Consider the following 26,202-nt stretch of genomic DNA (forward strand, 5'->3'; position numbering starts at 1 on the left):
CTGGTGGGAACACAAAACAGTACAGCCACTTTGGAAGACAGTTTTGGCAGTTTCTTACTAAACTAAACATAGTCTTACCATACGATCCAGCAATTGCACTCTATGATATTTACCCGAAGGAGCTGGAAACTTATGTCTATGCAAAATCCTGAACATGAATGTTTATATCAGCTTTATTCATAATTGCCAAAACCTGGAAGCAACCAAGATGTCCTTCAGCAGGTGAATGGATAAATAAACTGCAGTTCACCCAAACAATGGAGTATTATTTAGCGCTAAAAAGAAATGAGCTACCAAGCCATAAAAGGACAGGGAGGAACCTTAAGTGCATATTACTAAGTGCAAGAAACCAATCTGAAAAGGTTACGTGCTGTATGACTCCAACTCTCTGACATTCTGGACAAGGCAAAACCGTGGAGACAATAGAGAGATCAGCAGTTGCCAGGGGCTGGGGGGATAAACTGGCAGAGCACAGAGGATTGTTAGGGCAGTAAAACTAATCAAATCATTGTGTGAAACTAATCTAATCATTGTATGAAACTACACTGATGGATGCACGTCATTATACATTTGTCCAAACCCACAGAATGTGCAACACCAAGAGTGAACCGTAATGTAAACTATGGACTCTGGATGATGATGACATGTCGACGACGTAAGTTCACTGACTGTAGAAAGGTACCACTCCAGTGGGGGATGCTGACAGTGGGAGAGAGTGCACAAATGAGGGGGCAGGGGGCGTGTGGGAACTCTCTGTACCCTCCCCTCAATTTTGCTGTGAACCTTAAACCACTCTAAAACTTAAATCTTAATAATAAAAAACAGCAAAAAATAGAAGGCGTGGCCTGGGTTCAAGGGTTTCGGCTGTGACTATACCTGCAGCCCAGCCCCTCAGGCACCTGCTCACTTTAACTTCAGGCTCAGGTGGCTCTAGTTTCCAGCCCAGGTCAAGCTACTTTTCAGCTTCCTGGTTTCTTGGACACAGGAACCTTTCCCTTTTTTCCATCAACTCCTTTGGAATCCCAGTAAAGTGAATTCAGCACTAAATGAAGCTTGCCTCAGAATTCCACCTTGGTTCTACCGCACCTGCCTGACCTGGACGCGCACACACACCCACTAAACCCTGCTCAATTCCCCAGAGCTGGAGCTTCTCCCACTTTCCACATTTCTCCCCAAATGTAAACAGCAGGTTCTTTAAATGTTACATTTATTTCAACTCTACACTCTTCACCAGACCAGAGAACACACAACCACTGAAGCATATGAGAAAGCGCCATGAAATCCACACATTCTGCCCATAAAATTCTTCCTAACAGAGAAAACACTCTCCCAAACACACACTTATCTTTCATCACATTCACCCCAGCCCATCTGTGGTTTCTCATCCATCTAGAAAGGAATTCTTTTTGCACTTTTTCTTTTTTCCCCCAGGCTTCTAAAAAGCATTAAAACTAGAAAACAGGTTATTTTTTTAGGAACTTCTTTTAAAATCTCCCAACAGAATTTCATAATCACCAAGACAACATAATTTATCATTAGAAACATTTGGTAGGTAGTATTAAAAAGACTGGAAGGTGGTAGACAAGTAGGTAGGTAAGTAGGTAGATGCTGTCAGCTTTAGGGTTCGGCTGTTTTCAGCTATCTGGGCCAAATGGAGATGGAAGGAGGGGATGGGGTGGAGATTATCCTTCATGCTCCCTCTTAAAAAAAAAAGTCACAAAAATTGGACTATGCCTCCACATACCCCTACCACTGCCACCCATACTTTAAAAAGGGCTCCCTATATTACTTTAGGTAAATACCCCAAAAATAACTGCATTTCCTGACTTCTAGGCACATGAGACATGAGAAAAAGACTCTAGAAAGCATAACTACATCCCATATAGCCAACGCACACTGAAATATACCTGAGTGGTTGAGGGGTAGCAAAGCTGAGACTAAAGCCAAGTGAAGTTGCTCAGAATACATGTCGCGGAGGCTGGGATTCCTCATCTTGATGACTTTCACCTGGAACACGTTAGACACGCCCATTCTCAGGCCCCACCCCAGACCTACTAGGGCAGAAACGCTGGGGTAGAGCCCAGCAATCTGGGCACTAACAAGCCCTCCAGGTAATTCTGACGCCAGCTCGGCAAGAAAATCACTAAGCTAAAGAATGCTGGGCTTCCCTGGTGGCCCAGTGGTTAAGAATCCGCCTGCCAATATAGCGGACACACATTCGAGCCCTGGTCCGGGAAGATCCCACATGCCACGGAGCAACTAAGCCCGTGCACCACAACTACTGAGCCCGCGCTCTAGGGCCCATGAGCCACAACTACTGAAGCCCGCACTCCTAGAGCCGTGCTCCTCAACAAGAGAAGCCACTGCAATGAGAAGCCCGTGCACCGCGACAAAGAGTAACCCCCGCTCGCGGCAACTAGAGAAAGCCCGCGCACAGCAACGAAGACCCAACACAGACAAAAATAAATAAATTTAAAAAAAAATTTTTTTTTTTAAGAATGCCAGCCTTTCCAGGTGTTCTTCCCTCTTCTGTCTCAGCTGACGTTTCAGTGGGGCTCAGCTTCTCCTCATGGGAGTCACCACCACCAAAATCTCCCAACATTACTGAAAGCAGCGGGCTCTTTTATCCCCACACAGCCCATCGATAAAGAGTCCACAGAATATACAGAGTTTTAATGCAACTGAAAACTCTACAAGCCCCTACCATCCAACTTAAAAAATGTGGGTCCAAAATGCATCCTCATTTGCACCTTAACATTTTAAAAAACAATGTCAGGAGACAGCGCTATACGTTAAGACCTGGGTAAAAGCACAAACTCTTCAGTTGTCAACTCCAGTGCTAGACGGGTATGAAAACTTGGAGAAGATACCAAAGAAGAACAGGCAGCCCCCTGAAGAGAGGCTGCCTGCCCCTTGAAGGTGCCGACTCCACCAAGGCCAGAGGGACAGAAAACCCCCAGAGGGTGATGAAAATGTTGTGGAATTAGATGGTGGTGATGGGCGCACCACTTTGTGTACATACTACAGACCACTGAATTGTACACCTTAAACATAAAAATAAATGAAAGGATGATTAAGAGTTGTTTTTTTTTAAGGCCAGAAACTATCAAACTCTTAGAGGAAAACATAGGCAGAACACTCTGTGACATAAATCACAGCAATATCCTTTTTGACCCACCTCCTAGAGAAATGGAAATAAAAACAAAAATAAACAAATGCGACCTAATGAAACTTCAAAGCTTTTGCACAGCAAAGGAAACCATAAACAAGACCAAAAGACAACCCTCAGAATGGGAGAAAATATTTGCAAATGAAGCAACTGACAAAGGATTAATCTCCAAAATTTACAAGCAGCTCATGCAGCTCAATAACAAAAAAACAAGCCAATCCAAAAATGGGCAGAAAACCTAAACAGACATTTCTCCAAAGAAGATATACAGATTGCCAATAAACACATGAAAGAATGCTCAACATCATTAATCATTAGAGAAATGCAAATGAAAACTACAATGAGATATCATCTCACACCAGTCAGAATGGCCATCATCAAAAAATCTACAAACAATAAATGCTGGAGAGGGTGTGGAGAAAAGGGAACACTCCTGCCCTACTGGTGGGAATGTGAATTGGTACAGCCACTATGGAGAACAGTATGGAGGTTCCTTAAAAAACTACAAATAGAACTACCATATGACCCAGCAATCCCACTACTGAGCATATACCCTGAGAAAACCATAATTCAAAAAGAGTCATGTACCAAAATGCTCATTGCAGCTCTATTTACAATAGCCCAGAGATGGAAACCTAAGTGCCCATCATCGGATGAACAGATAAAGAAGATGTGGCACATATATACAATGGAATATTACTCAGCCATAAAAAGAAATGAAATTGAGCTATTTGTAATGAGGTGGATAGACCTAGAGTCTGTCATACAGAGTGAAGTAAGTCAGAATGAGAAAGACAAATACCGTATGCTAACACATATATATGGAATTTTTAAAAAAAAATGTCATGAAGAACCTAGGGGTAAGACAGGAATAAAGACACAAACCTACTAGAGAACGGACTTGAGGATATGGGGAGGGGGAAGGGTGAGCTGTGACAAAGCGAGAGAGAGGCATGGACATATATACACTACCAAACATAAGGTAGATAGCTAGTGGGAAGCAGCCGCAGAGCACAGGGAGATCAGCTCGGTGCTTTGTGACTGCCTGGAGGGGTGGGATAGGGAGGGTGGGAGGGAGGGAGACACAAGAGGGAAGAGATATGGGAACATATGTATAACTGATTCACTTTGTTATAAAGCAAAAACTAACACACCATTGTAAAGCAATTATACCCCAATAAAGATGTTAAAAAAAAAAAAAAGTAAACTCCCAGGCTGGCACTCTCAAACAACTCTGGAAGCAACAGTGATCTAGCCTCCAAAACTGGAGAGCTGGGCTTAAGACAAATCTTTAAAGGTCTCAAAGCATAACCTCACACGACCAGCAAAGACACAAAAGAGGCTTAGCAGGTATCATACCTAACACTCAGCTGACTGGGGGCAGAGCCAAGACTATACCTGTTTCTAACCTGCCAACTCTGTACCCTTTCCAAGACATCAGTGATCCTTGGGTTCACTAAGAAAGTTTTCATTTCACATCTTAATTCACAATCTGAAAAAGTAAAACCTATAACAAATATATTCTAACACGCGAATTCATTGCTCAAGTCTGTGGTTTGCAATTACAGTGGCAGGGGTATCCAGTAGCGTCATTTAAGTTGTTCTTGAACTGATGAGAAAAACCAGAAGTGAACTTAAGACTAAATGATATATTTGCGCCAAGGCCTAATGACAGACTTAGAGAAAGGCTTGCTGAGCAAAAAGCTGTTTATGACTAGTTCAGTGGGGGAGGGGCGGGATAACTGCAGGGCACACAGTAGTGCCACGTGCCAAATTCAAAAGAACCTGCCTAAGAACAGTCAGGGTTATATTCATGTTGCAAGAGCCAATTCAGTTTGGGCAAAGCATCATCCATTGCATTGAACTAATGTTCTTAATATAAATTTTATTAGTTTTGTGGTTTCTTTTATGTAATGTATATATCTATTTGAGTTTTATATTCACAGAAGAATTCTAAGAATTAAGAAATTTATCCTGAGTTTTTTGTGTTTTTCCATATTTCATTCATCCAGCAAATATTTACTGAACACTGAGTATGGGCCAAATATTCTTCTATGTGCTACATTTTGAAGTAATATAATAAAAATAGTTTAGGTCAAACTGTGCTGGGTCTACAGAAATGTTCTTCCTTTAAATAAGGATTTCTTTAACATCTTATTCAAATTTTATAAACACTACCCCACTCTCTGCAGGTAATAAGATCTGCTTCTTTTACTGCTCCTCAGAGCCAAACCCCATCCGTATTGATCTCTCTTCTCCTGTCTCCCCTCACTGACATGGAAGGACGTGCTGCCTCCAGCTTTCCAATGCACCCTCTGCTGCTACCTTTGCTACCACCAACGCCAAGGTGACGCAGGCTGTCTGACAAACAGGCCTGTGCTCATTTGGATCTCAGTATCCATTTACCTCACTTCATACTAAGTTAAACAGAGGAATTATGGTTAATCCAACTGCTACAAAATTAACATTTAATTACAAATTTGGTACCATATATAAAAATCAAACGCTTTCACTCTTAAAACCTGGCTCTGGACTTCCCTGGTGGCGCAGTGGTTGAGAGTCCGCCTGCCGATGCAGGGGACACGGGTTCGTGCCTCGGTCTGGGAAGATCCCACATGCAGCGGAGCGGCTGGGCCCGTGAGCCATGGCCGCTGAGCCTGCGCATCCGGAGCCTGTGCTCCGCAACGGGAGAGGCCACAACAGTGAGAGGCCCGCGTACGGGGGGGGGGGGGGGGGGGGGGGAAAAAAAACCTGGCTCTGTGTATTGTGGGTCATGTGTGCATTTTCCTTTTTGTGATTTAACCAGAAAAGCCCTGCCTGGCCTCAGAGAATGACCTGGGACCAGTCAAACCCTTAACACTGGAGCTTCCTTGGTGGCACAGTGGTTAAGAATCCGCCTGCCAATGCAGGGGATATGGGTTCGAGCCCTGGTCCAGGAAGATCCCACATGCCGCAGAGCAACTAAGCCCATGTGCCACAACTACTGAGCCTGTGCTCTAGAGCCCACGAGCCACAACTACTGAGGCTGCATGCCATAACTACTGAAGCCCGTGCACCTAGAGCCTGTGCTCTGCACGCAACAAGAGAAGCCACTGCAATGAGAAGCCCATGCACCGCAACGAAGAGTAGCCCCCGCTCACCCCAACTAGAGAAAGCCCACGCACAGCAACGAAGACCCAATGCAGCCAAAAGTAAATAAATTAAATTTTTAAAAACCCTTAACACTGCCAAACTATCTCACTCACCTTTATAATCAGAGTATAAAAATACTTTTCAGTTTAGCTCACATCTTGGAAATTTAAAGAGTCTTAAATGATCCCCCCAAAATATGGGTCTATGTTTCAAAAAGATAATATGTAAATATACTAGTAAAACCAATCAAAAAATTACAGCCCTAAATCTACGACTTTATAAGTTATACAGACAATAATACAAAAATACTCAAGAATATATGCCTATACAAAAAAATGATTTTAAAACGTTTTTAAAGTAAGGTGGCTTCTTGTTAAAACAAAATAACCGAAATGAAATATAATTTAACAATTTTCAAAGTCATAAAGTCCATTTTTCTTACTTGAATATAAAAAGTTGAGGGAAAAAAGTATTCAGGACTTAAAAGGGTACTTCTCTCCCTCTGAAAAGCATTATACTCAAGGAGTTTTTCTTCTTCAGCTTCTCTGGTATGGCTGAGAATGCATCAGTCTATATGTGTACTGCTCCCTCGACAGACATTTTTACCATTAAAAAAATGCATTTAACATGAAAATCTCTGAAGCTATCACTAACTACAAACCTGTGCTGCAACTTTCTTTAAGATCAATACAAGCTAGAATTCTTTTTTGTTTGCTTACTCTGGAGAAACTTTTTATTAGCGGAAAAACAAACAAAAGAAAGAGCATTAATAGTTCAAAAATAGCAGCACACAAAAATGATCTGAACATAGGTAAGGAGAACATTTTCATTATAAAAGGTTCATGGTGCTGCATTAGTTTGGCTTTGGAAGAATGCCATTTGAAATCCAGATCCAGCAAGTGGGGAATGCAGTAGTTACATTTTAAGTCAAACAGCTAATTAATGACTAAACAAAAGGAATTTCAGTCTGGACAACATATATGGAGTACTAATATGTGTAATTATGAAGTAGTCATTTGTGTAATCAGAAAGCTGCATTAGCATAATTATTTCTGGCTCTGGGCTTTAAAAATATTAACTTAAAATGCAGAAAATTGTAATAGTTCACCTAATGAAGGTGTGAATACCAAACTGATTATGAAATAAGAGTTGGTTCTTTAACAAATGTGCTCTGTGTTTAATACATTCTTTCTCTCCTGCCCAGGATATAAAAATCAAGCCTATCAACCCTCCAGTTGTGCACAGGTACAAAGTTTCTATTTTTTAATATATTTTCTTCCTCACCCAGAGCCCACATGTGAATATTCATTATTAAGAATCAAAACTCCTTCCCTAAGAAATGAGTGTTTGCTACTTTTTTTTTTAATCCTCAGAAAAAAATACATTAAGTTTACGTATAATACTGGAAAATGCAAAGTGAAAAAAGAAGCAAATGAATAAAAACAAAAGGATTAGAAGTCACTAAACAGCACGAGATCTTGGGAAAGTCTTATTTGAAATCGTTCTTCGGGACAGAACTGTAGAAAAGTATGGACTCCAAAATCAGGCTATAGGCTTGGACTACCAAGGCCACCACTTTCAGGTACTTTAACATCTCTGTGGCTCAAGTTTCCTCATCTATATTGTAAGAATAATCACAAAACCTACCTCATAGTATTAGTTCAAGGAGTAAATGTGATTATTCACAGAAAGAACTCAACAGTGCCTAGCATACCAGTAGATGGTCAATAAATGTTCGCTGCCATAATGACCATCATCACCATCTCCATATTGTTTTCAGAACCTGGGAAAAGAGTGTTTATGGCTGAGAAAGCATAATCTAAAATTGATTTGTTTTTAGATACAACAGTATTTTGCAATTGCAAATAACATTCAAGAAGGGCAGGAGATCTTACTTATTCCAGTGAGTTAGAAAAGGTTAAAAGTGCTTAAGTAGGCCCTAAAATCGGTCTTATCTTCTAAGAGTCTTCCTCTTCAGTGACTTTCAGCTTTACCAAATTTGCATGTGAACCCACAATACTAATCTTATATTAACTCTTTTTAATCCGAAACTAAATTCCAGAATGGATCTGCCAGGTACGCTAATGTGGTTAAGGGTTATGCGTCTTTAATTCAAAGCCTAGACGACACACAGTAGAATGAATGTTCCCAAGAATTAATCAGCAACGTAGAAGAAATGAAGCTCAGACAGAGAGAGACAGGCCCTGTCAAGTGTGCTACCTTGACCGAATTATTTCACCACTTTCTACCCACACTCCCTCATCTGTAAAAGGAAACATTACACACCTTGCAATATCATTAGAAGGCTCAGAACTAACGATACACAGCACCCAGTCACCAGCAGGGAGCGGGTGCTGATACGCGGCAACACGTGAAAGGGCACCATCTCGCCCTCCCTCTCTCAATGAATGCACACGCACAGTATACACGGTGGGTTTTCTCAAGTAACCGCAGATGTTACAACACAGGTCTGAGGAAAGGGCTGTCTCAAAAGTACAGAGGAGTCAAATTATACCCAGGAACTCAACTGTATACACCCATCAGAGAGAGAGAGAGAACACGGGTGACAGAGAAAGATGACAGTTGACATCTCATACAGGCAACCCCGGCCGCCAGTCTACTTGGCGAACAGATGCTGTGCAGAGAGTGAGATGGAAAACACCCACATCGGCTGTGCTCGCAACTGCGCTGGTGCCACATGCCCCTCCCAGTGCGAGAGCCTGGTCCCAGGAAGTGGGATCAACAGGAATGTAGTTTCTGTACAACACAGCTCCTAAGCAGCAGCCTACTCCTTCACGGGGTCCTCCGCCAGAACACAGCAAGCTACCCCAACCCCAGGGGGAGGGCGGGCCCTTCGCAAAGCGGGGTGGCTACACTCTACTCCCTGAACCACTGAAGATTCCACGGGCAATGCTGCCCCAACGTGACTGACTCCACCTTACCCGGGGTCACAAAGCCCCACTGCGACACAGCCCCTTCAGGTCTCAGTGGCGACATTAAGGATGGCAGGCTGAAAGACATGGGAAAATGCCAAACCCAGCCAGGTCAGAGAAACAAGTACTTTCACAGGAGTACTAATTGTTTTGTTTCTATTATCCAAGCCAGTAAAAAAAAAAAAAAATGACATGTCACCATCACCACGTAACACCCTACAGAATTAAAAACTCCTGCTGTCACTCCAAGATTCCCGTTTTTTTCCTAAAGCCAAAAATCAACAAGAAAAAAAAGCCAAAGTCCTCCACACAGAAATATGGACCAGCCTTTGAATTCAGTTCTGTCGTAGGAGTTTTTGTCGGTTTTCAGCAGGGAGATCACCAAAAGCACAACCGATGGCAAGGGAAGAGGGCGTGTGCCTTGGCCCCTGCCAGCCGAGCCCCCCTGCCACGCCCCTGCCTTCCACAGGAGCACACGCTCTTCTACCCACATTTCAGCAGCAGTGACAGCTCGCGCAAACACCCCACATTTCTCAGACCCCAGTCTCACACTGCACCGGTCGGAAGGGGATGCAGTCTCCCCTCTTAGGACTTGAACTTAAGCCACACTGGGACCTAAACCAGTGGTCTCCGAGGGGCTAGGCGTACTGGGTCCTAGAAGAAAATGCAGAACGACTTCTTATCTGCCTCTTAATTTTGTCCTCTATAAAAATTCCTTATTGGGTGTTTCATAATGTATCTAAAATATTAGTAAGGTGGAACACGTAAATAATTCAGAGGTAAACAAATGTGTGAAAGTTGAAGGGCTGTGCTCAAAAGTTCCAAAAAATTTTGAAACCACTCATCTAAATAATCTACCAACTAAATTTCTGACACTGTTACCTACAGCTTTGTAAGACTCTTAAGACCACTAACTTTAATTCACTAGGCAATTGCTGGTTTCAAATATAATTTCAAGTCATAATTAAAATAAATTGCCAATTACATAAAAAGATAATACTGAAAAAATTATGTTTTGTTACATTTATAAAAAAACTGGAACTAATGTATAATAACATAGTATCAAATCCTGTTTCAGGGATTACTAAGAAACTTACTGAGTTCTTTAATATTTCATGACCTAGTTTTGACTTACTGAATGGCTCCCAAATTGTACTATTTTGCTGACAGAGTAATGATCTACGATTAGGACTAATTTTCAGCACCTTTACTTTGTTTTCATGTCTAAAATGTTTGAAACAGTTAATAGATGACTGATTAAAACAACAGGCCTCCAAACTAGCTGTTTGTCAAAACAAAAGTATTCTGTCTGAGGGGGGAAATATAATTTATTCAAATAATCAAAATATGCATACCTTAAAAGAAGTTTAAAATCAGTTGAGACAAGGTAACAAAACTATGAGGTTCTAGTGAGTATTTAACTCTGTAAACTAGGATAAGTGAAGAGACTTTCACATAACCTCATAACTCAAAACAAAAGCATTGTAAGTCAAGAATTTGAGAAAACAATTTTTTAAAACTAAGGGTAAATAGGCAGCACTGTTTTCTTCTTGTATCTTAATAAAACTGAGTGCCCAATACAGGGCAGGGTGTTATATTTATAATTTAACGTGGAAGTACTGATAAATGTTGAACCAGCAACACGAATTGATTGAGACCAACTTTGCAAAACCAATAACCCCAGCCATTTGAATTAAAGGAATAGAATTCCCAGCATGATGGACACAGACTCAATTCTCATCACCACACTAAATGGGTATTACCCTAAATTGAAATAGTCAGACTTCAAAATAAAAAAGATGACAAAGCAATCCACCCCTAATATTGAGACTTCCAGATTAAGATTTACCAAAAAAGGAAACATCATCCAACAAAATAAACTCTGATTCACTCTACTTCATCAATCTTCCTTCTAACTGAATGTCAGATCAACAACCTACTATACAGCCTTCATTCTTAATACAAATTCCTATCGTTAAGGTAAACCAGTTAATTCTCCATGCAAACTTTCTTCACCAGAGAGGACAAGAGCTATTTTGCTAATAAGAACCCTGCCCTTCCAAATTCTACAGAAACTTCACATTGTCAAGACACGGCACATTCTGTAGAATACTGGAGCTGTACCCTTATCAATTCATGACAACGTAAGAACTAAGGTTTAACTGAGATGCAAACAGAGTCAACCACCAAATGCAACACACCAAAATGCAAGAAAACACAAAGGCAGAAGAAACTCATGCTACCTTAGTAAGTCAGCGTGCACATTTGATAGTTTTCAACACAAGCCAAGCAGATCAGAGATAGGTCAAAAAACATGTTGGTTTCTGTCAAATCCAAATGAAGTATTCTTCTCATTTACAATTTCCTAGTTCAATATTTTGAATTTAAAGCTAATATAAAGTAGTACTATGCAAAATGACCTAGCGAGTTTGCCCTTAAAAAAAATTGTACCCCTAAAAATAGAAATTTATCTACCTCATTAGTGTTCCAACGGTGCCTCTCTTTGGGTAAACTTGAACATTTCGGCAGACATTCAAGCAGCTTTTTCGGTAAAAAGATTTTTACATGACTACTATTGCTGTTCCCATGATCATCTATAAAGAAGAAAACAATAAATTCAGAGAAGATCATAGAGAAAATCTCCTGTTAAGTACACTGGCAAGGTCAGAAACAGCAGCTGAGTTTTAGTCACTGGGAAACCAAGAGCATTATTCCTCTTAGTTACCAAAACTCATTTACACACTTATCAGATAGATGGCAGCAGGAATCTGGTCAAGAGGCTCTAAAATAAGGTTGAGCGTTGTGCTCCATGGCGAGCGAGCGAACAGGGAGTACCCCAGCAGCTGCCCATAAACAGAACACTGCTTTTAAAGGGTCTTTCACCAGGTCTCCATGAAGTGCATCAAAACTATAAAATGATTTAAACTCACAACACCTAGAAATCTTCTGTTAACAGCTGAAAATGTTTTTAAGGTTTTTAGAAAAGAGGAATTATAATAAAATATGACTGCTTACTTTATTGATAAATTAATACTACTTCATCCCCTAGAATACAAATGAGACTTATCCTTTCCAAAGAAAATTACAAATCTTATACATATAAGGAATTTAAACCTCCAGTTAGCTACCTAGGTAATACAGAGGCTGGCCTTTCTAGCCTAAATCTAAAAACATACACTTTTAATTAATTTGATTTACATATATATCTACACGATTAATGTATTTCATCAAAACGTAACTCTTCTAAATCAGTGAGGGAAAAGCTCCTTACTTTCAGACTAGATGGTATGTCTATCTGATAATCAGTCTCCCTGATACTTTCTAAAAGAGATCATTTCCTGTTTTCATTCACTTATTTATTTACATATCATTTCTTGTTTCATTCCTGTAACAAAGTCCCTTTGCCTGGCTCCTAATTTCTTGCCAGGTTTGACACATTTAGGTCAGAGTTTCAAATTACCCACTCCAATTTTTTTTTAATGCCAAATGGAAGCCCCAACATCCAAAAGGTACAATGCATAACTGGGTGCCAAGGAGCAATATATTAAAATACTGAAGACTGAATTCGCTCCAGAAAGTCACAGGTGAAATGACTTAACTCTGATATCAGTAAGGTAAGAAAGGACTCGAAGTCAAGAGCCAAGGATTCTGGCCCAGTTCTGCTACTTTCTAATTGTGTGACCTTGGGTAAGTTACTTAATATTTTCAGCTTTCCCAAATCAAGGGGAATGAGATAATCTCTAATTCTCCTCCAGGCATAGATCCCTAGAGAATTTACTGTCACATTCAGTAATTTTAAATGCCTTACAATTAAACAACCTTATATGGGCATACAGGTATTAGTTAAGAATGTTGAAAGTGAAATACAGTAGTATATTTTTCCAGTCATTTACTACAATTTTGTTTAGCATAGACTATTTTTTGAACATGCGAAAAACATAAAAGAATAAAAAATACTTCTACAGTCATAATAAAATCTTCTCCAAACACTTTTCATCTGATTAACACATTTCTTCTCAAGGAAAAGATCTTAACAGGGAAATACTGGGTACAGAAATAACATCTAAGAAATTTACTACATCTTCCCATAGGGAAGAACTTGAGAGTTTTAGCATATTAAATCTTTTTTGGTCCATGAACTACACAACCAATTGAATTATAATGCCTATCCTCTATTTCTATAAGCAGTATAAAAACTTGAAAAACTTAAAAATTGACTGCAAAATTTTAATTTAATAGCAAAATAAAATTAAACTTTTAAAAAACCTTGCTACAAAACCAAAAAACAAAAAGGGTTTAAGTAAAAGCAAGTTCATAGAAAGTTCTGTATTAATTACACACTATAAAACCTTTGTAATTTTATGTGCTTATGCATGCTCCCTGCACTTCATCCTCTCAAGGGAGGTACCATGGCCATAAAACTTTAAAGTGCACAATACCAAATCACATGAGCCTTTACCTCCCTTCTCTCTTTCCCTAAAGTGGTTTTACTCTGCTCTTTAAAAATCTCCCCTGATGTGTAGAATCTTCAAAGTAGAGGTGAAAAAATTCTAAAATCTATACTCAATTCCAATATTTACCAATTACAGGGTACCTTCTATGAAAACAGTACTATGCTAGATGCTCAATCAATTGGCTTACTTTGAATAGTATATGACTAGTCACAGCTCTGAAAAAACTATTTACGTATAATTTTGACAATGAATGGAATATGAAACCCCCGCTTCTATTTCTATGTTTGTGGTCACAACCTGATGTTAATCATCTGTCCTTTTAGCCTCCTTGAAGAAACCAGCTGTCCTGCGGCATAGGAAGCATATGAGTGAGTGTGTGGGTGTATGTGTGGGTGTGTGTGGGGTTGGGGAGAGACAGAGAGAGAGAGAGAGAGAGAGAGAGAGAGAGAGAGAGAGAGAGAGAGAGAGAGAGAGAGAGGGAGAGAGAGAGAGAGAGACACGGAGCGAGCGAGCACTCATCTCAACAGCACAACTAACTGCTAGAGAAAAGGCTTCTTTCTGTCTTCCACTCTGATACCAAATCAGGCAGCAGTGAATCGGCCCAAAGGCTTTTAAAGAGGAAAAGGAGAATAGCTGTGTGAGCACTGTCTCAATCAAGTTCCTAAATTTAGCACTATATGGGGATGTGCGGCCATGGGTTCAAAAGGAATAGAAGTATGACAGGCCAACGGGTTCCCCTTAATCAGTTTTTAAACTGTGCTATTTCCAGAATTTTAGGTTCATGCTGTATATAAATTGGATGTTTTTAAGAAACATAACAATGGGTAAATTTTCCCACTGTGCATTATGAAGAGGGCAGTTTTCACACTGGGAAAAGAATATCAGGAATTCAAACAGCCAAACTGTTAAAACTCGTCTTTTCAAATTTCAGTTTTTCTAGTTAAAATGGAATAAAGAGTAACTTTGCTTTCACATTAGAAAAGAACTGCTCACATGGCTATACTGTATAAAGTTGTGTTGTTTAATTAAATGTTGTTTTTTAATGTTTTTGGAGTAACTATAATTGATATCATAATTAGATAACACATGTACCAGTTTTTAAATCCTTGTCTCAGTACAAGGATTCCAACAGTATCTTGAGTTAATGTTAAAAGTAAGTTATACAGTGGTTTCAACTGCATCTCGGTATTTAAATCCAGAGTTAAACTCTGACACTGCAAAATGGAAGTGTCAACCAAATACAGTAAAACACTTCACTATCATTATCTAGCAAAATATGCGTGTCTGATACATGACTTCACAAAATAATTTTCTAACCTACTTCACAATAAAAAGAACTTGTGAAGCTCTTGAAATTGACAGATGATTTGTTTGGCTGACAGCTATTAATTCCAGAGAATGAACCACCTTTTCCAGTCAACCTTCAAATATTTTCCAAATAATAACTTTAGAGGCATCGTATAACTCAACTAAAACTTTCTAAAATGTACGAGAATGCTCATTCACTTAGTTAATTAGGCAAAAAGCAGAATTCTTATTTTCATGTTTTATTTCTAAATCTGAGATTTCACATTACCAAATCCTTCATTTAAATCCAAAGAAATGTATTTGACCTTTTCCTTGGAACACACTGTTGACTTCTACAAGGTAAATCATAACTGTATTAAGTCTAACCTGGAAATGATGTATACATTTTATTTTGATTCATAATTAATAAAAATTCAATAATTTTGGTTTTGTGAATAATTACAAACACTGTTATTCAATCAAGTTGATTATGATTAACCTCTCAACCTCTAGAACAAACTGTTCAAAATAAGTTGGTCTAACAGTGTACCAAATTGCTCAATCTTACTGGGAATATATCTGATCAACAACTTGGAGTGGTAAAATTAAAAGGAAGCGCTACAATTTTCTGTTTAGCTCTAATTATTATGTGCTTAGATTTAATTAGTAGGATAGGAACTGATTCAGGGAAACATAAGCACATATTGTTAAATTGAAGTCAGCACAGTGCTCACAGCAGCAAATACTGCCATTACTAATCTAAGACCTTCAAATCGCTATCCATCCAAAATAAATATTAATTAAGCACCAACGATGTGCCAAGCCTTGGTATGATTTCCTCTTATTCTTCTCGAAAGAAATTCTCCAAAATTAATTAAACTCAGTTGTAATTATCCAAAAGATTTTTTAAAGGTTAAAAAAAATAATAAGTTTTTTTAATAGAAAAGTATAACTAGTTTTGCTATTTCACAACCCCTTTCCTCTTCTTAAGAGTGCGTGTGATCATCAAATCTTACCCTTTCTATTTTAGGTGGCCAGATACCCTCTCCCTGTCAATCATATTACCAAACCTCTGACCCAGGTCTAGGTCAACTCAAACTCAGGTTTAATAAACTTCTCACTGTTTACCTGAATTTTATATTTTCAATCTAAAAACATGTAGGTGGGGGCAGATAAAGCGGCGAGGCCCAGAAGCCTTGCGATCAATTGCCGTCAATTTGGGTTTGGGGCATCCTCTCCTGCTTCGTCCCATTCAACTTCAATCTGAGCTACATGTGATCAGGTACATTTATTTTCTACTATTTATGAGGGAGCAGACATTTGTGGGACTCTATATCAGGCATCCAGAAAGGATTTTACATTGTCCTCCTTCATTTAATCGTCACAATAACCCGTCTGGGCATAATCAACCCCATTTTACAGATGAAGAACCTGAGGTTCAGATTAATTTGCCCAAGATCTACAGCTAGTAAGTGGCTCAAATGGGATTCAGACATGACCTCTGGCTTTTCCGGCAATACCACAAGGCTCCTACTCTTAAGTCACCCAGAATTTGACACTAGAATTACAAAATCGTTGTATTAGTGTAGCTAACATTTGCAGAGTGCTCTGAGTTTTCCATGTGATTAAACCCTTTGCCTTTGTAATCCTCACAGAAACTTTACGAGGGGAGTATTATTTTGCTACCCCCAGATGGATTAAGTAACTCATCTAAGATCACACAGCAAGTTAAAGGCAGAACCCAGGCCTCCTCATCACAGGCTCTCCTGCCCTACAGTGATGGAATTACTCTCACTGCCAAGCCCACCCCTTCCTGTAAGTCAAAAGCTTTCGAATCCTACCTTCTATAGGTGGCACGGTGTTGAGAACACAGTAGGTGCTAGTTCCGCAGAATACACTTTGGGAAACGCTCTAAGGAAACAGAAAATAAAATGTAAAACTAATCTTTGAAAAAGATAAATACTGGCTCTTCTGTGATATTCCTGCCAAAGATGCAAAACCTGAATCTAATCATGAGGAAACATCGGACAAATCCAATTTGAGGAACATTCCACAAAATGGCCTGTAGTCTTCACAAACGTCAAGGTCATGGAAGTCAGAAAGGACTGAGAACTGTTCTGGATCAAAGGAGGCTGAGGAGACAATCAAGCGCCACCCAGGGTCCCCGCGGGGCCTTTCTCTACAAGGTCAGCACTGGGTCAACTGGCACCACCAGAATAGCTCAGAGGATTCGACGGTAGAGAGGTCTGTGTGTTCATTTCCTGATTTTGATGCCTGCATTGTGGTGATGGAGGAGAATGTTCTTGTTTGTAGGAAACACATAATAAAGTACTGACAGTCAAGGGCGATGAAACATACCGGCAACTCACTCTCTCACATGGGGAAAGAAGTTCTCTGCACTACACCTGCGATGTTTCTGTAGGCTAACAGTGTTTCAAAATGTAAAGTACACGTGTGTGATAAAAAGATATATGCTGCTGAACCTCTAGTACCTGAGCAGTTTTTTTTAACAGGGAGCATATGTGCTGTACGTACAGTAAATTGTTACTAAGAAGAACCAATGCCATTTCATTCTGCAGCTCAGTCAACATTCAACGACATCATTACCGCTTCCCAACAGCAAGGCCCATACCTGACTGATTCAAACGGACCTGTGAGTGCCAACTAACAGCATGGCGGGCGGAGTGAGTCAGGGAGACGTTGGAAGACCAGGTCTCTGCTCTCAGGCTGCTTCATGTAGATAAAATTAAAGCTTTCATATAAAAACCTACACCATGTTGTACAGCAGAAACTAACACAACATTGTAAAGCAGTTATACTCCAATAAAGATATTAAAAAAAAAAACCTATACCACAGTAACTTTTAAAAAGGGGGGGGGGAATTTCTCTGAGTCTTGCCAGCCAATTAGTCTGGGTCCCTTTTTGTTCAGTTGTAATATTAAATATATTTTTAGATTATTCCTCCAGCACTATAAACCACAGATTTATATACCTAGAAAACCAAAGACAGTTCAACAATCACCCTCAACATTTCATGTTTAAAATATAAAAAACTCAGTTCTCTCACTTACTAGCTGTCCTTGGGAAAGTAATTTAACCTCTCTGTATTACCTCATCCAAAAAAGTACAGAGAATTGGATGGGATACTGCACAGATAAGGGCTTTAGATTCAAGAGTACCACTCAATATAAAATGCCATTGTTACTACGGTTAATGAGGATCATTTTTTTTTTTTTTTTTGCGGTACGCGGGCCTCTCACTGTTGTGGCCTCTCCCACTGCAGAGCACAGGCTCCGGAACGCGCAGGTTCAGTGGCCATGGCTCACAGGCCCAGCCGCTCCGCGGCATGTGGGATCTTCCCGGACCGGGGCACGAACCTGCGTCCCCTGCATCGGTAGGCAGACTCTCTACCACTGAGCCACCAGGGAAGCCCCAATGAGAATAATCTTTAACAACGTTAACATTTTCTGACAATACACTGATGGCTGCCTGGATTTTTTGTGCCGCGAAGAGTGCTGAAATCTGACTAAGCTCACTCCCCTGAGGCTCTGATCTTCCTCTCCCTGGGAGCCACGGGAAGTGGGTGCTTCACCACAGAAAAAGTCCTTCTCCACAATGCGACCCCAGCTACCAGGATAACCATCAGCTCCTAATCATTTATTTCTTGTTTCTGGAAAATTCTTGTTCCAGTACTTTTACTGTCCTTCTTCTGCTTGATTTAATCAATAGTGGTAACTACTGGTTAGCAATCCAGGCCTGAGGGTTCTCCCTGTGAACTATGGACTCAGCATTCGTGTTCCTTTGGAAAATTCAACATTAGTCTCTCCCCCAACCGAGTGTGGGATTCTAGACTTCAAGCAACATCTTTGAGAGTCGCCAGCAACAGCCTTCTCAGCACCGTAATGCAACATCTCATCTTAATGTGGTTTCCAAATTGAAACTTGAAATTTTACGGTGTTAAAAAGAATGTTTTACGTTCAAGACTTAACATTTTCTGGCTTCCTATTACCAAAAAACAAGATAGCTTAGGTTTACCACTGATCAAGACATCTCACAATGGTCTTCTCAAAAGTTTTAAAAACCACTAATGTACAGTGGAACACATTAGTGAATGACTTCATAAAAAGAACTTTTACACCTGACTTCAAAGTTTGATGACAGGTAAATTAGTGGTAAAATGTATCAAATAACAAATCGAAAGAATTAAACGCTAAAAACAACATATGTAACAGAAATATCACGAACAACCAACCATGATTTCTCAATAGCACTAGCGTAATAAATAAAGTCTTAATAGTTCATTTAACCAGGAAAGAAACTCACTCACATAACTTGAGAGTGAAATCAAATGACATCCCACCCTAAAAAACACAACGTGAGTCTCAAAGCAAATAAGGCGAAACAAGCAAACTCACACAAGCAATGGCTACCTTGCATGAAGTACCCCGGGGCCAGCCTCTGAGCTAGGTCCTTTCACCAGGCCGAGACCTGGCTCTGGAAGCCAGGCTGGCTCCGGAGTGCAGAGAGGGGCACTCACTGGTCGGAGGATCTGGAGCCACGGGGTCCCGAGCCAGGCCCACCACCGCCTGCTGGCAAGGCCGGGACAGACAGCTGAGCTCTCTGCGCACAGGCAAGGGCCGAGTGGGAAAAGTACAAGCTCTAACACCAGCTCTGGATTCCAGTCTGCATGCTGCCCTCCCTGGCTGGCTCTCAAGTCTGACTCGGACCTCTCTGCCCTCGGGAGCCTCCCGCTGACTGAGGCGAGCAGCCCAACTGGTGCTGTCTGAATAGCCTGTATTTCCCTCCTGCCGGATGCCTCCATCTTTATCATAACTCCTTCCACGTGTTCTACACACATGAAAGGAGCACCTCACGTGTGCCAGACACACCGTCCTAGGAGCTGGGACCCAGCAGTACACAAGACTAACAAAGGTCCCACACTCATGGGGTACATGCCAGTGGGGGGGGAGGCAGGTGGTAAGTGGGATAAATGCTGTGAAGGAAATAAAACGGAGTGATGCTCTACAATGAAAAATCAGGTAGGGAGAGCTCTGTTTCTGAAAGTACATCCATGTGTGGAGCAAAGGGACTACTTGATTAGAGCATCAGGAAACCCGGATTCTCTCATTAACTAGGTTGAGCGGCTCTCAGCGTGGCTGCACTTCAGTCATCTAGGGAGATTTTTTAAATTCTGATGCCCAGGCTGCAATCCTGACCACTTCAGCCAGAATGTATGGAGATGGAACCCAGGCATCAGTATTTTTTAAAGGTTCCCAAGTGATCCCAAGGTGTATCCAGGATGGGAGCCACTGAAACAAACAGCTGCATGACGCTGCTAACTCTCTGACTTTGCCAGTTTTCTCGAGAATAAAATCACAGGTTAACCTTGAGCAGCGCATCCCCAACTTTAACGCACATGTGGGTCATCTGAGGCTCTTGCAGGTTCTGACCCACAGGTCTGAGTGGTGCCTGAGTCTGTGCCTCTGAGACACCCCCATGATTCCTAGCCAAATTAAATTTATAAATTTAATGTGCTTTGACACCGGCCACACCTAGACTATCAGAAACTAGATGATCTAAAAGATGAGGAATCAGATCTAATAAAGATCCAGTCCCAACACTCCTGACTGCACAATTCCATGGATTCCTAATAGACTGAGAAAGTACTTTTGCCTGTTAACACAAACTATAATACAAAACTATACCAGAATATCCAAGCAAGAAAAGCAAAAGACACTACAAGGATGGTTACTCAATTAAGTACAGTCCAGTGTCCGCTAGAAGTACCCAAGAGAGGACACAGAAGCTCTTTAAAGTATTCCCTGCCTTCAAAAGGTATATCTAATTGGAGACAATACTAAAAAAAAAAAGAAAAAAAATGTAATGAAGAAATAATACATGATTTATTAAAGCCTGAAGTGAGGAGATGAGAGCAGTATGGAAACTTAGTAACTATCTGTGTACCAGCACAAACTCCTTGGAGGCATGAAATATGTTTTATCCATTTTTGCCTCCCTTCAGAGAACCTAGGTCAGAGGGTTACACATAGCCACATTCGTTTTATATACTAAAATATATATATATAAATATATATATATAGTTTTGGATGATGGAATAAATGAAACAAAATGCTATATAATGAGAAGTGATTACTGGCTTTTGGACAGAGAAGCTGCATGATGAAACCTGTATTTACAGTTCTTTGAAATAAGGACTGACAATGCTTAAGTCTCCATAGAGTCCCTTTAAAGCTAGCTGAGGACCCACATAGCTTATTAAAACAAAGGCAGAGAGATGCCCCATTGAATGCAATAAACCAGCTGTATCAATTAAAAGTGATACATTAAAAAGATTTTGTCACATAGCTTTAAACTGAGCCTTGAAATTCACTGATCATTACACATAACATGACATATAAAAAATCAAAATTAAGGCAGAGTCCGAAATTCTCAGCACCTTTACTAAACTCACCAGTTTTGCCTAGCATTCTAGGCATCGTGCCTAGTTAGGCAGGCTAACTCTTAGAACAAACTGTGTCATGGCTCAAATACCATAAATATTTACTTCCTGCTCGTGTAAAGTCCAAAACAGTAGATCAGGAGGCAGCTCTCCTCCAAGCAGCGGCTCAGGCCCCACATCTCCTTCCATCTCATGGCAGGAGCCTTCCTACGTCACTGGGCTCTTCTGCATCAGCCAGCAGAGGTAAAGGACACGGATAACCGAGCCGGACGGTTCTACGGGCCAGGCCTGGAAGTGGCACACTTCTCAGCTCTCACGCCATTGGCTAGGATATGGCCACAAAGCCACACCTAATTGCAAGGGAGATTGGGAAATGCAGTCTGGCTACCTGCCCAGGAAGAGGAGCTAGGTTTCGCAATCAGCTAGCAGTCTCTGCCACAATGTCATCTGTAACTGTTTGTTTTTTTTTTTAATTATAGAAGAGTCATTCCTTTCAGAAATACCTTCTAAACCTACAACCTCCACCTTTAATCCCTAAGGCCATTCAGCATCTAAACCCAATCTAGCAGTTTTTCTACTCCGATAAATATTTTTCTAACATATTCAAGATAAGACCACATCCAGGGCATCCTTGAAGGGATGTCTGGCTTTTTTGGTACTTAATGTCTGGCACATAATAGAAGCACAAATATTCGTCGAATTCATGGACGAATGGCATTCCCAGAAGTTCATGGAAAGGAAAAAGAATGGTCCCATCTCTTGCCCTGGTGACGGGAGGATTTACTGAAGACCAGCAGTCTTTTTAAGAACCTCTGTCTCCCTCTCCTGAGGCCACCCCGAGTTGCCACCTGTCTTCCGGAACATGAACAATCAAGCAGTAAGACAAGAGCTACTTTCGACCCAGTAAGAAGAACTAAGGGGGTGAAAATACTCTACCATGTTGACGGACAACAACAGAGCCAATGCTACCATTGAGAGCACAGGGCTGCTCGACAAAGAGGAACACAGGGTCTGTCAGAGACCAGGCTCTGGAAGCCTCGATGAAACCGGGCTAATGACCTCTGAGACTAGAAAGCCAACATGCACCCTAAACACAAACCACAAAAGGTTAGTGGGGGAAAAAATTACATGGTATAGTACAAAAATATTTTGTGCTCATGTATTACCTCTTTTCAAGAAGTTCAAAATAGAGACAAAATTAAAGTGTGTACTCAAGTTAAAAGGAAAACTGCTAGTCTGCTAGGTGGCTGACTTCCTACTACTGGGGCCAGCGCAGTAAGAAAGTGAAGCAGTAACCTCTAAGGTAATTGGGGCACAAACCATTTTAGGCTCTCAAATTGAGTTCAACACCTAGAATTGAGTTCAACAGCAAACAAGTTGCTAAAACAAACCACAAAACAGCTGAAGGGCTAAGAAGCTAATACAGGAACTAATACTACAATATATCAAGCCTGATTTATGACCTGAGAAATCACATTAATTGATTCACTATTACCAGGGATTCATGTAAAGCGTATTTAAACTGATTTCAGAATGGAAAAAAAGAATTCTTTCTAGGTATGAATCGCAATATCATTAGAATTTTTATAAATTTAATTTGGCTAGGAAGCCAGTATACTCAATACTCTGAAAATAATCAAAGAGCACTTATTAAATGTTCTCACTTGTAGAAACAGATTCTAGTAGAACATATTCAGAAAAAAAAAACACTATATGAAATTTAAAATTACACTGTCTCAGTAGCACTTACCATTACTAATACTGATAACTTTTTTAACTACTCAAAGAGAGATATAAAATATCAACTCAACAAGCTAGGCATTCCATTTGGTATTATGTAACTATAACAAGCATTTTCACATTTAAAATCTTATTCTGGCCCCAGAAGGCAGCAGAGCAGACATGATGTCTGTTCTAGAAAAGGCACCAAGGCACAGGAAGACACACTTGCCGAGGGCCACAGGCTGGGAGAGGACAGAGCAAGAACCAGGAGCAGGGCTCCCTACACGACTCCTGGGCTGTTCCCACAGAACACAGGCTCTCTCCCAATAATGCAATAATGCTTCTCCACAAAGAACCAATGCAAAAGTTGGGGCAGAAAAAGTTCACAAGTTGCTCTGACAGAAAAGCCAAAACACACGAGGAACATGGAAGAATACCTAGGAATGCAAGCTGGGAGTTCAACATCCTAAAGGAAAGGCCAGCAACACAACAGCTACACACACACAAGTCTGGATGTTGATCTCGTAGAAAGATTTTCCGTGCTTCTCAAACATTTTTTAGTCCATGAACCACAGACCACCCATAACCGATCACTATTTGCTACGGCCCCAAAACTAAAACCTCATCAAAACCAAAGGGGAGGGGACTTCCCTGGTGGCGCAGTGGTTAAGAATCCGCCTGCCAATGCAGGGGACACGGGTTTGAGCTCTGGTCCAGGTAGATTCCACATGCCACGGAGCAACTAAGCCTGTGTGCCACAACTACTGAGCCTGCGCTCTGGACCCTGTGAGCCACAACTACTGATGCCGGCACGCCTAGAGCCCATGCTCCGCAACAAGAGAAGCCACCGCAATGAGAAGCCCGTGCACTGCTACGAAGAGTAAGCCCTGCTTGCCGCAACTAGAGAAAGCCCACGCGCAGTAACGAGGACCCAATGTAGCCGTAAATAAATAAATAAATAAATTTTTTTAAAAAAAAACAAAACCAAAGGGGAGGAGAACACTGTTTCTCATAGCAGAGCAATGAGGCGTCCCCTTGAATGGAACCTGGCCACGTGGGGCCTCACCTCATCCAAATGTTGCCAGAACTAGGAAGAATGCCAAGACACTCTCAGCGGCCAAAGACATCTGTCCACGCGCAAAAGCTCACACACTTCACTGTGAGAAGGGCTCTCTGATCCACAGTCCTAGCTTGATTACTATTAAACCATGCATAGTTCTAATAAGCTTAATTATCAGGTTGCCAAGCCCAGAGAAGATCAGAAGCAACAAATCAGAAGGGGAAAGGACAGCTAGAGACTGACAGATAAGTAGAAGCAAAAGTGACAAGGGACAGCAAGGACACATTTTTAAAAAACAATAAACTAGATACAAGGACTTGAAAGGTGCAGCAGTTTGGGGTCATTTATCATAAAAGCAAACAGTCTACTGGAAAAGTCCTAAAAATATCACAGCATTAAATAAAGCCCAGTTCAGTAACTTAGGTACAACAAAATGAACCCAAGTTAACAAGTAAAATGTACGCTACAGTCCACGTGCTCTACTGAACATGGGGGGAAAGTGGCAACGCCTTTTGTTTGCAAATCTCTTTACATTCCATAAAATACTTCCATATGAATTACCTGATTTTATCCTTAGCAACATCCTAAGGCAAGCAGGACAGATACCCCCATTGGCCAAGAATTTGCTAATAAATAATTCAATTTTCGCAGAGCAGAGGGTTTATCAATGACAATTACAATACAGTCTGTTAATCCATCTAATAGGAGAGAGCACTTCAAGAGGCACCTACGCCTCTCATCGGGGATGAAGAGAGACGGCAGGGAAGGCTTCCTCAGAAGGGTCCCCAACGCGACACACCTGAACCCTCAGCTGGAACTGCACCTCCAAAACTTCCCATCCTGCCCTATAGGGCATCTTTCTGAAGAACTGCCCTATGCCCCCTAGAGCCATCATCCCTCCCTACTGGAACTCCACGGTGGACTGCCCATGACCCCCACCCCCTGAAGTTAGCACACACTCTTGTATAACCTCCTCCCCTTGAGTGTGCACTGGACCTAGTGACTTTCTTCTGACAACAGAATGTGGCACTGGGACATCACTTCCATGAATAGGCAACGTGCATCGTGCCTCCTGTCTTGCTAGCAGACTCTCCTTTGCTGGTTCTGATGAAGCAAGCTACCGTGCTGGCTCTGCCCATGAAGGAACCACGTGAGCTTAGAAGAGTACCCTTCCCCAGTCGGGCCTTCAAATGAGACCTTGACTGCAGGCTTGGGAGGCCATGAAGCAGCAGGTCCAGCAAAGCCCTGCCTGAACTCCGGACCCACAGAACCAGATAATAAATGTGTCTTTTTCTAAACCACTAAGTTTATGGTAATTTGTTACAGCAGCAAAGATAACTAATACACTGATCAGGGCCCAGTGATTTCTTTTCTCACCTTGGACTTGACCAATCATTTCACTATTATTTTACCAGCACTCTGCATTTACCACCAAAACCGTTGAAAGAATTGTCTACTCTCTCACTACCTCTTTCTCATCCTCTCAACTCACTATCAAATTGACAAAAATCAGTACCTTTTTCTTAGTCTTCATTCTACTCAACCTCTCGGCATTACAACTGATAACCTCCTTACAACCCTTTGCACTAAGCGTCCCTGACTTTATGTTCTTGTTCTACCACACCTCTCTGATCATTCTTCCTCGGTCTCCTCTGGTCCTCTCCCCTCTGGCGTCACTTAAATGGAAGCATTCACCACATTTCTGCCCACAAGTCCCTTCTCTTTTCCCATGACAATTTCACCCACTACTGTGAATTCTACTCCTAATTCATCTGAACTGATTCATTCTTTCAACCAACAGGCACTGTTGTGGGCACAGAGCTGTATAATAGCCACAAGCAAGACAATCAAGGTTCTACGTTCATGAAACTTACATACTCTGCCAGAGGCTCTATTTGCCCCTCCAGGTCCACTCACCACCCTTCTCCACCCCGCCCTGTGCCAGGGAGGCTGACCTCTATGGACTCCATCACCAGGGCTCCCTTG

The 26,202-nt window shown here is 41.1% G+C and overlaps 1 protein-coding gene across 1 annotated transcript in view; it reads right to left on the bottom strand.

Annotated features, from left to right (window-relative positions):
* Positions 1-26,202, bottom strand: part of CAMTA1 (calmodulin binding transcription activator 1) — a gene marked incomplete at its 3' end in the record, with an annotated part of 887,568 nt that overhangs the window by 842,075 nt on the left and 19,291 nt on the right. Inside the window, 2 exon segments of the mRNA XM_082833351.1 lie at positions 11,710-11,828; positions 16,817-16,886. Coding sequence (XP_082689477.1) covers positions 11,710-11,828; positions 16,817-16,886 — 189 coding nt within the window.

This window comes from Leucopleurus acutus (assembly GCF_964270905.1).
Source record: "Leucopleurus acutus genome assembly, chromosome: 2".
NCBI lineage: Eukaryota > Metazoa > Chordata > Mammalia > Artiodactyla > Delphinidae > Leucopleurus > Leucopleurus acutus.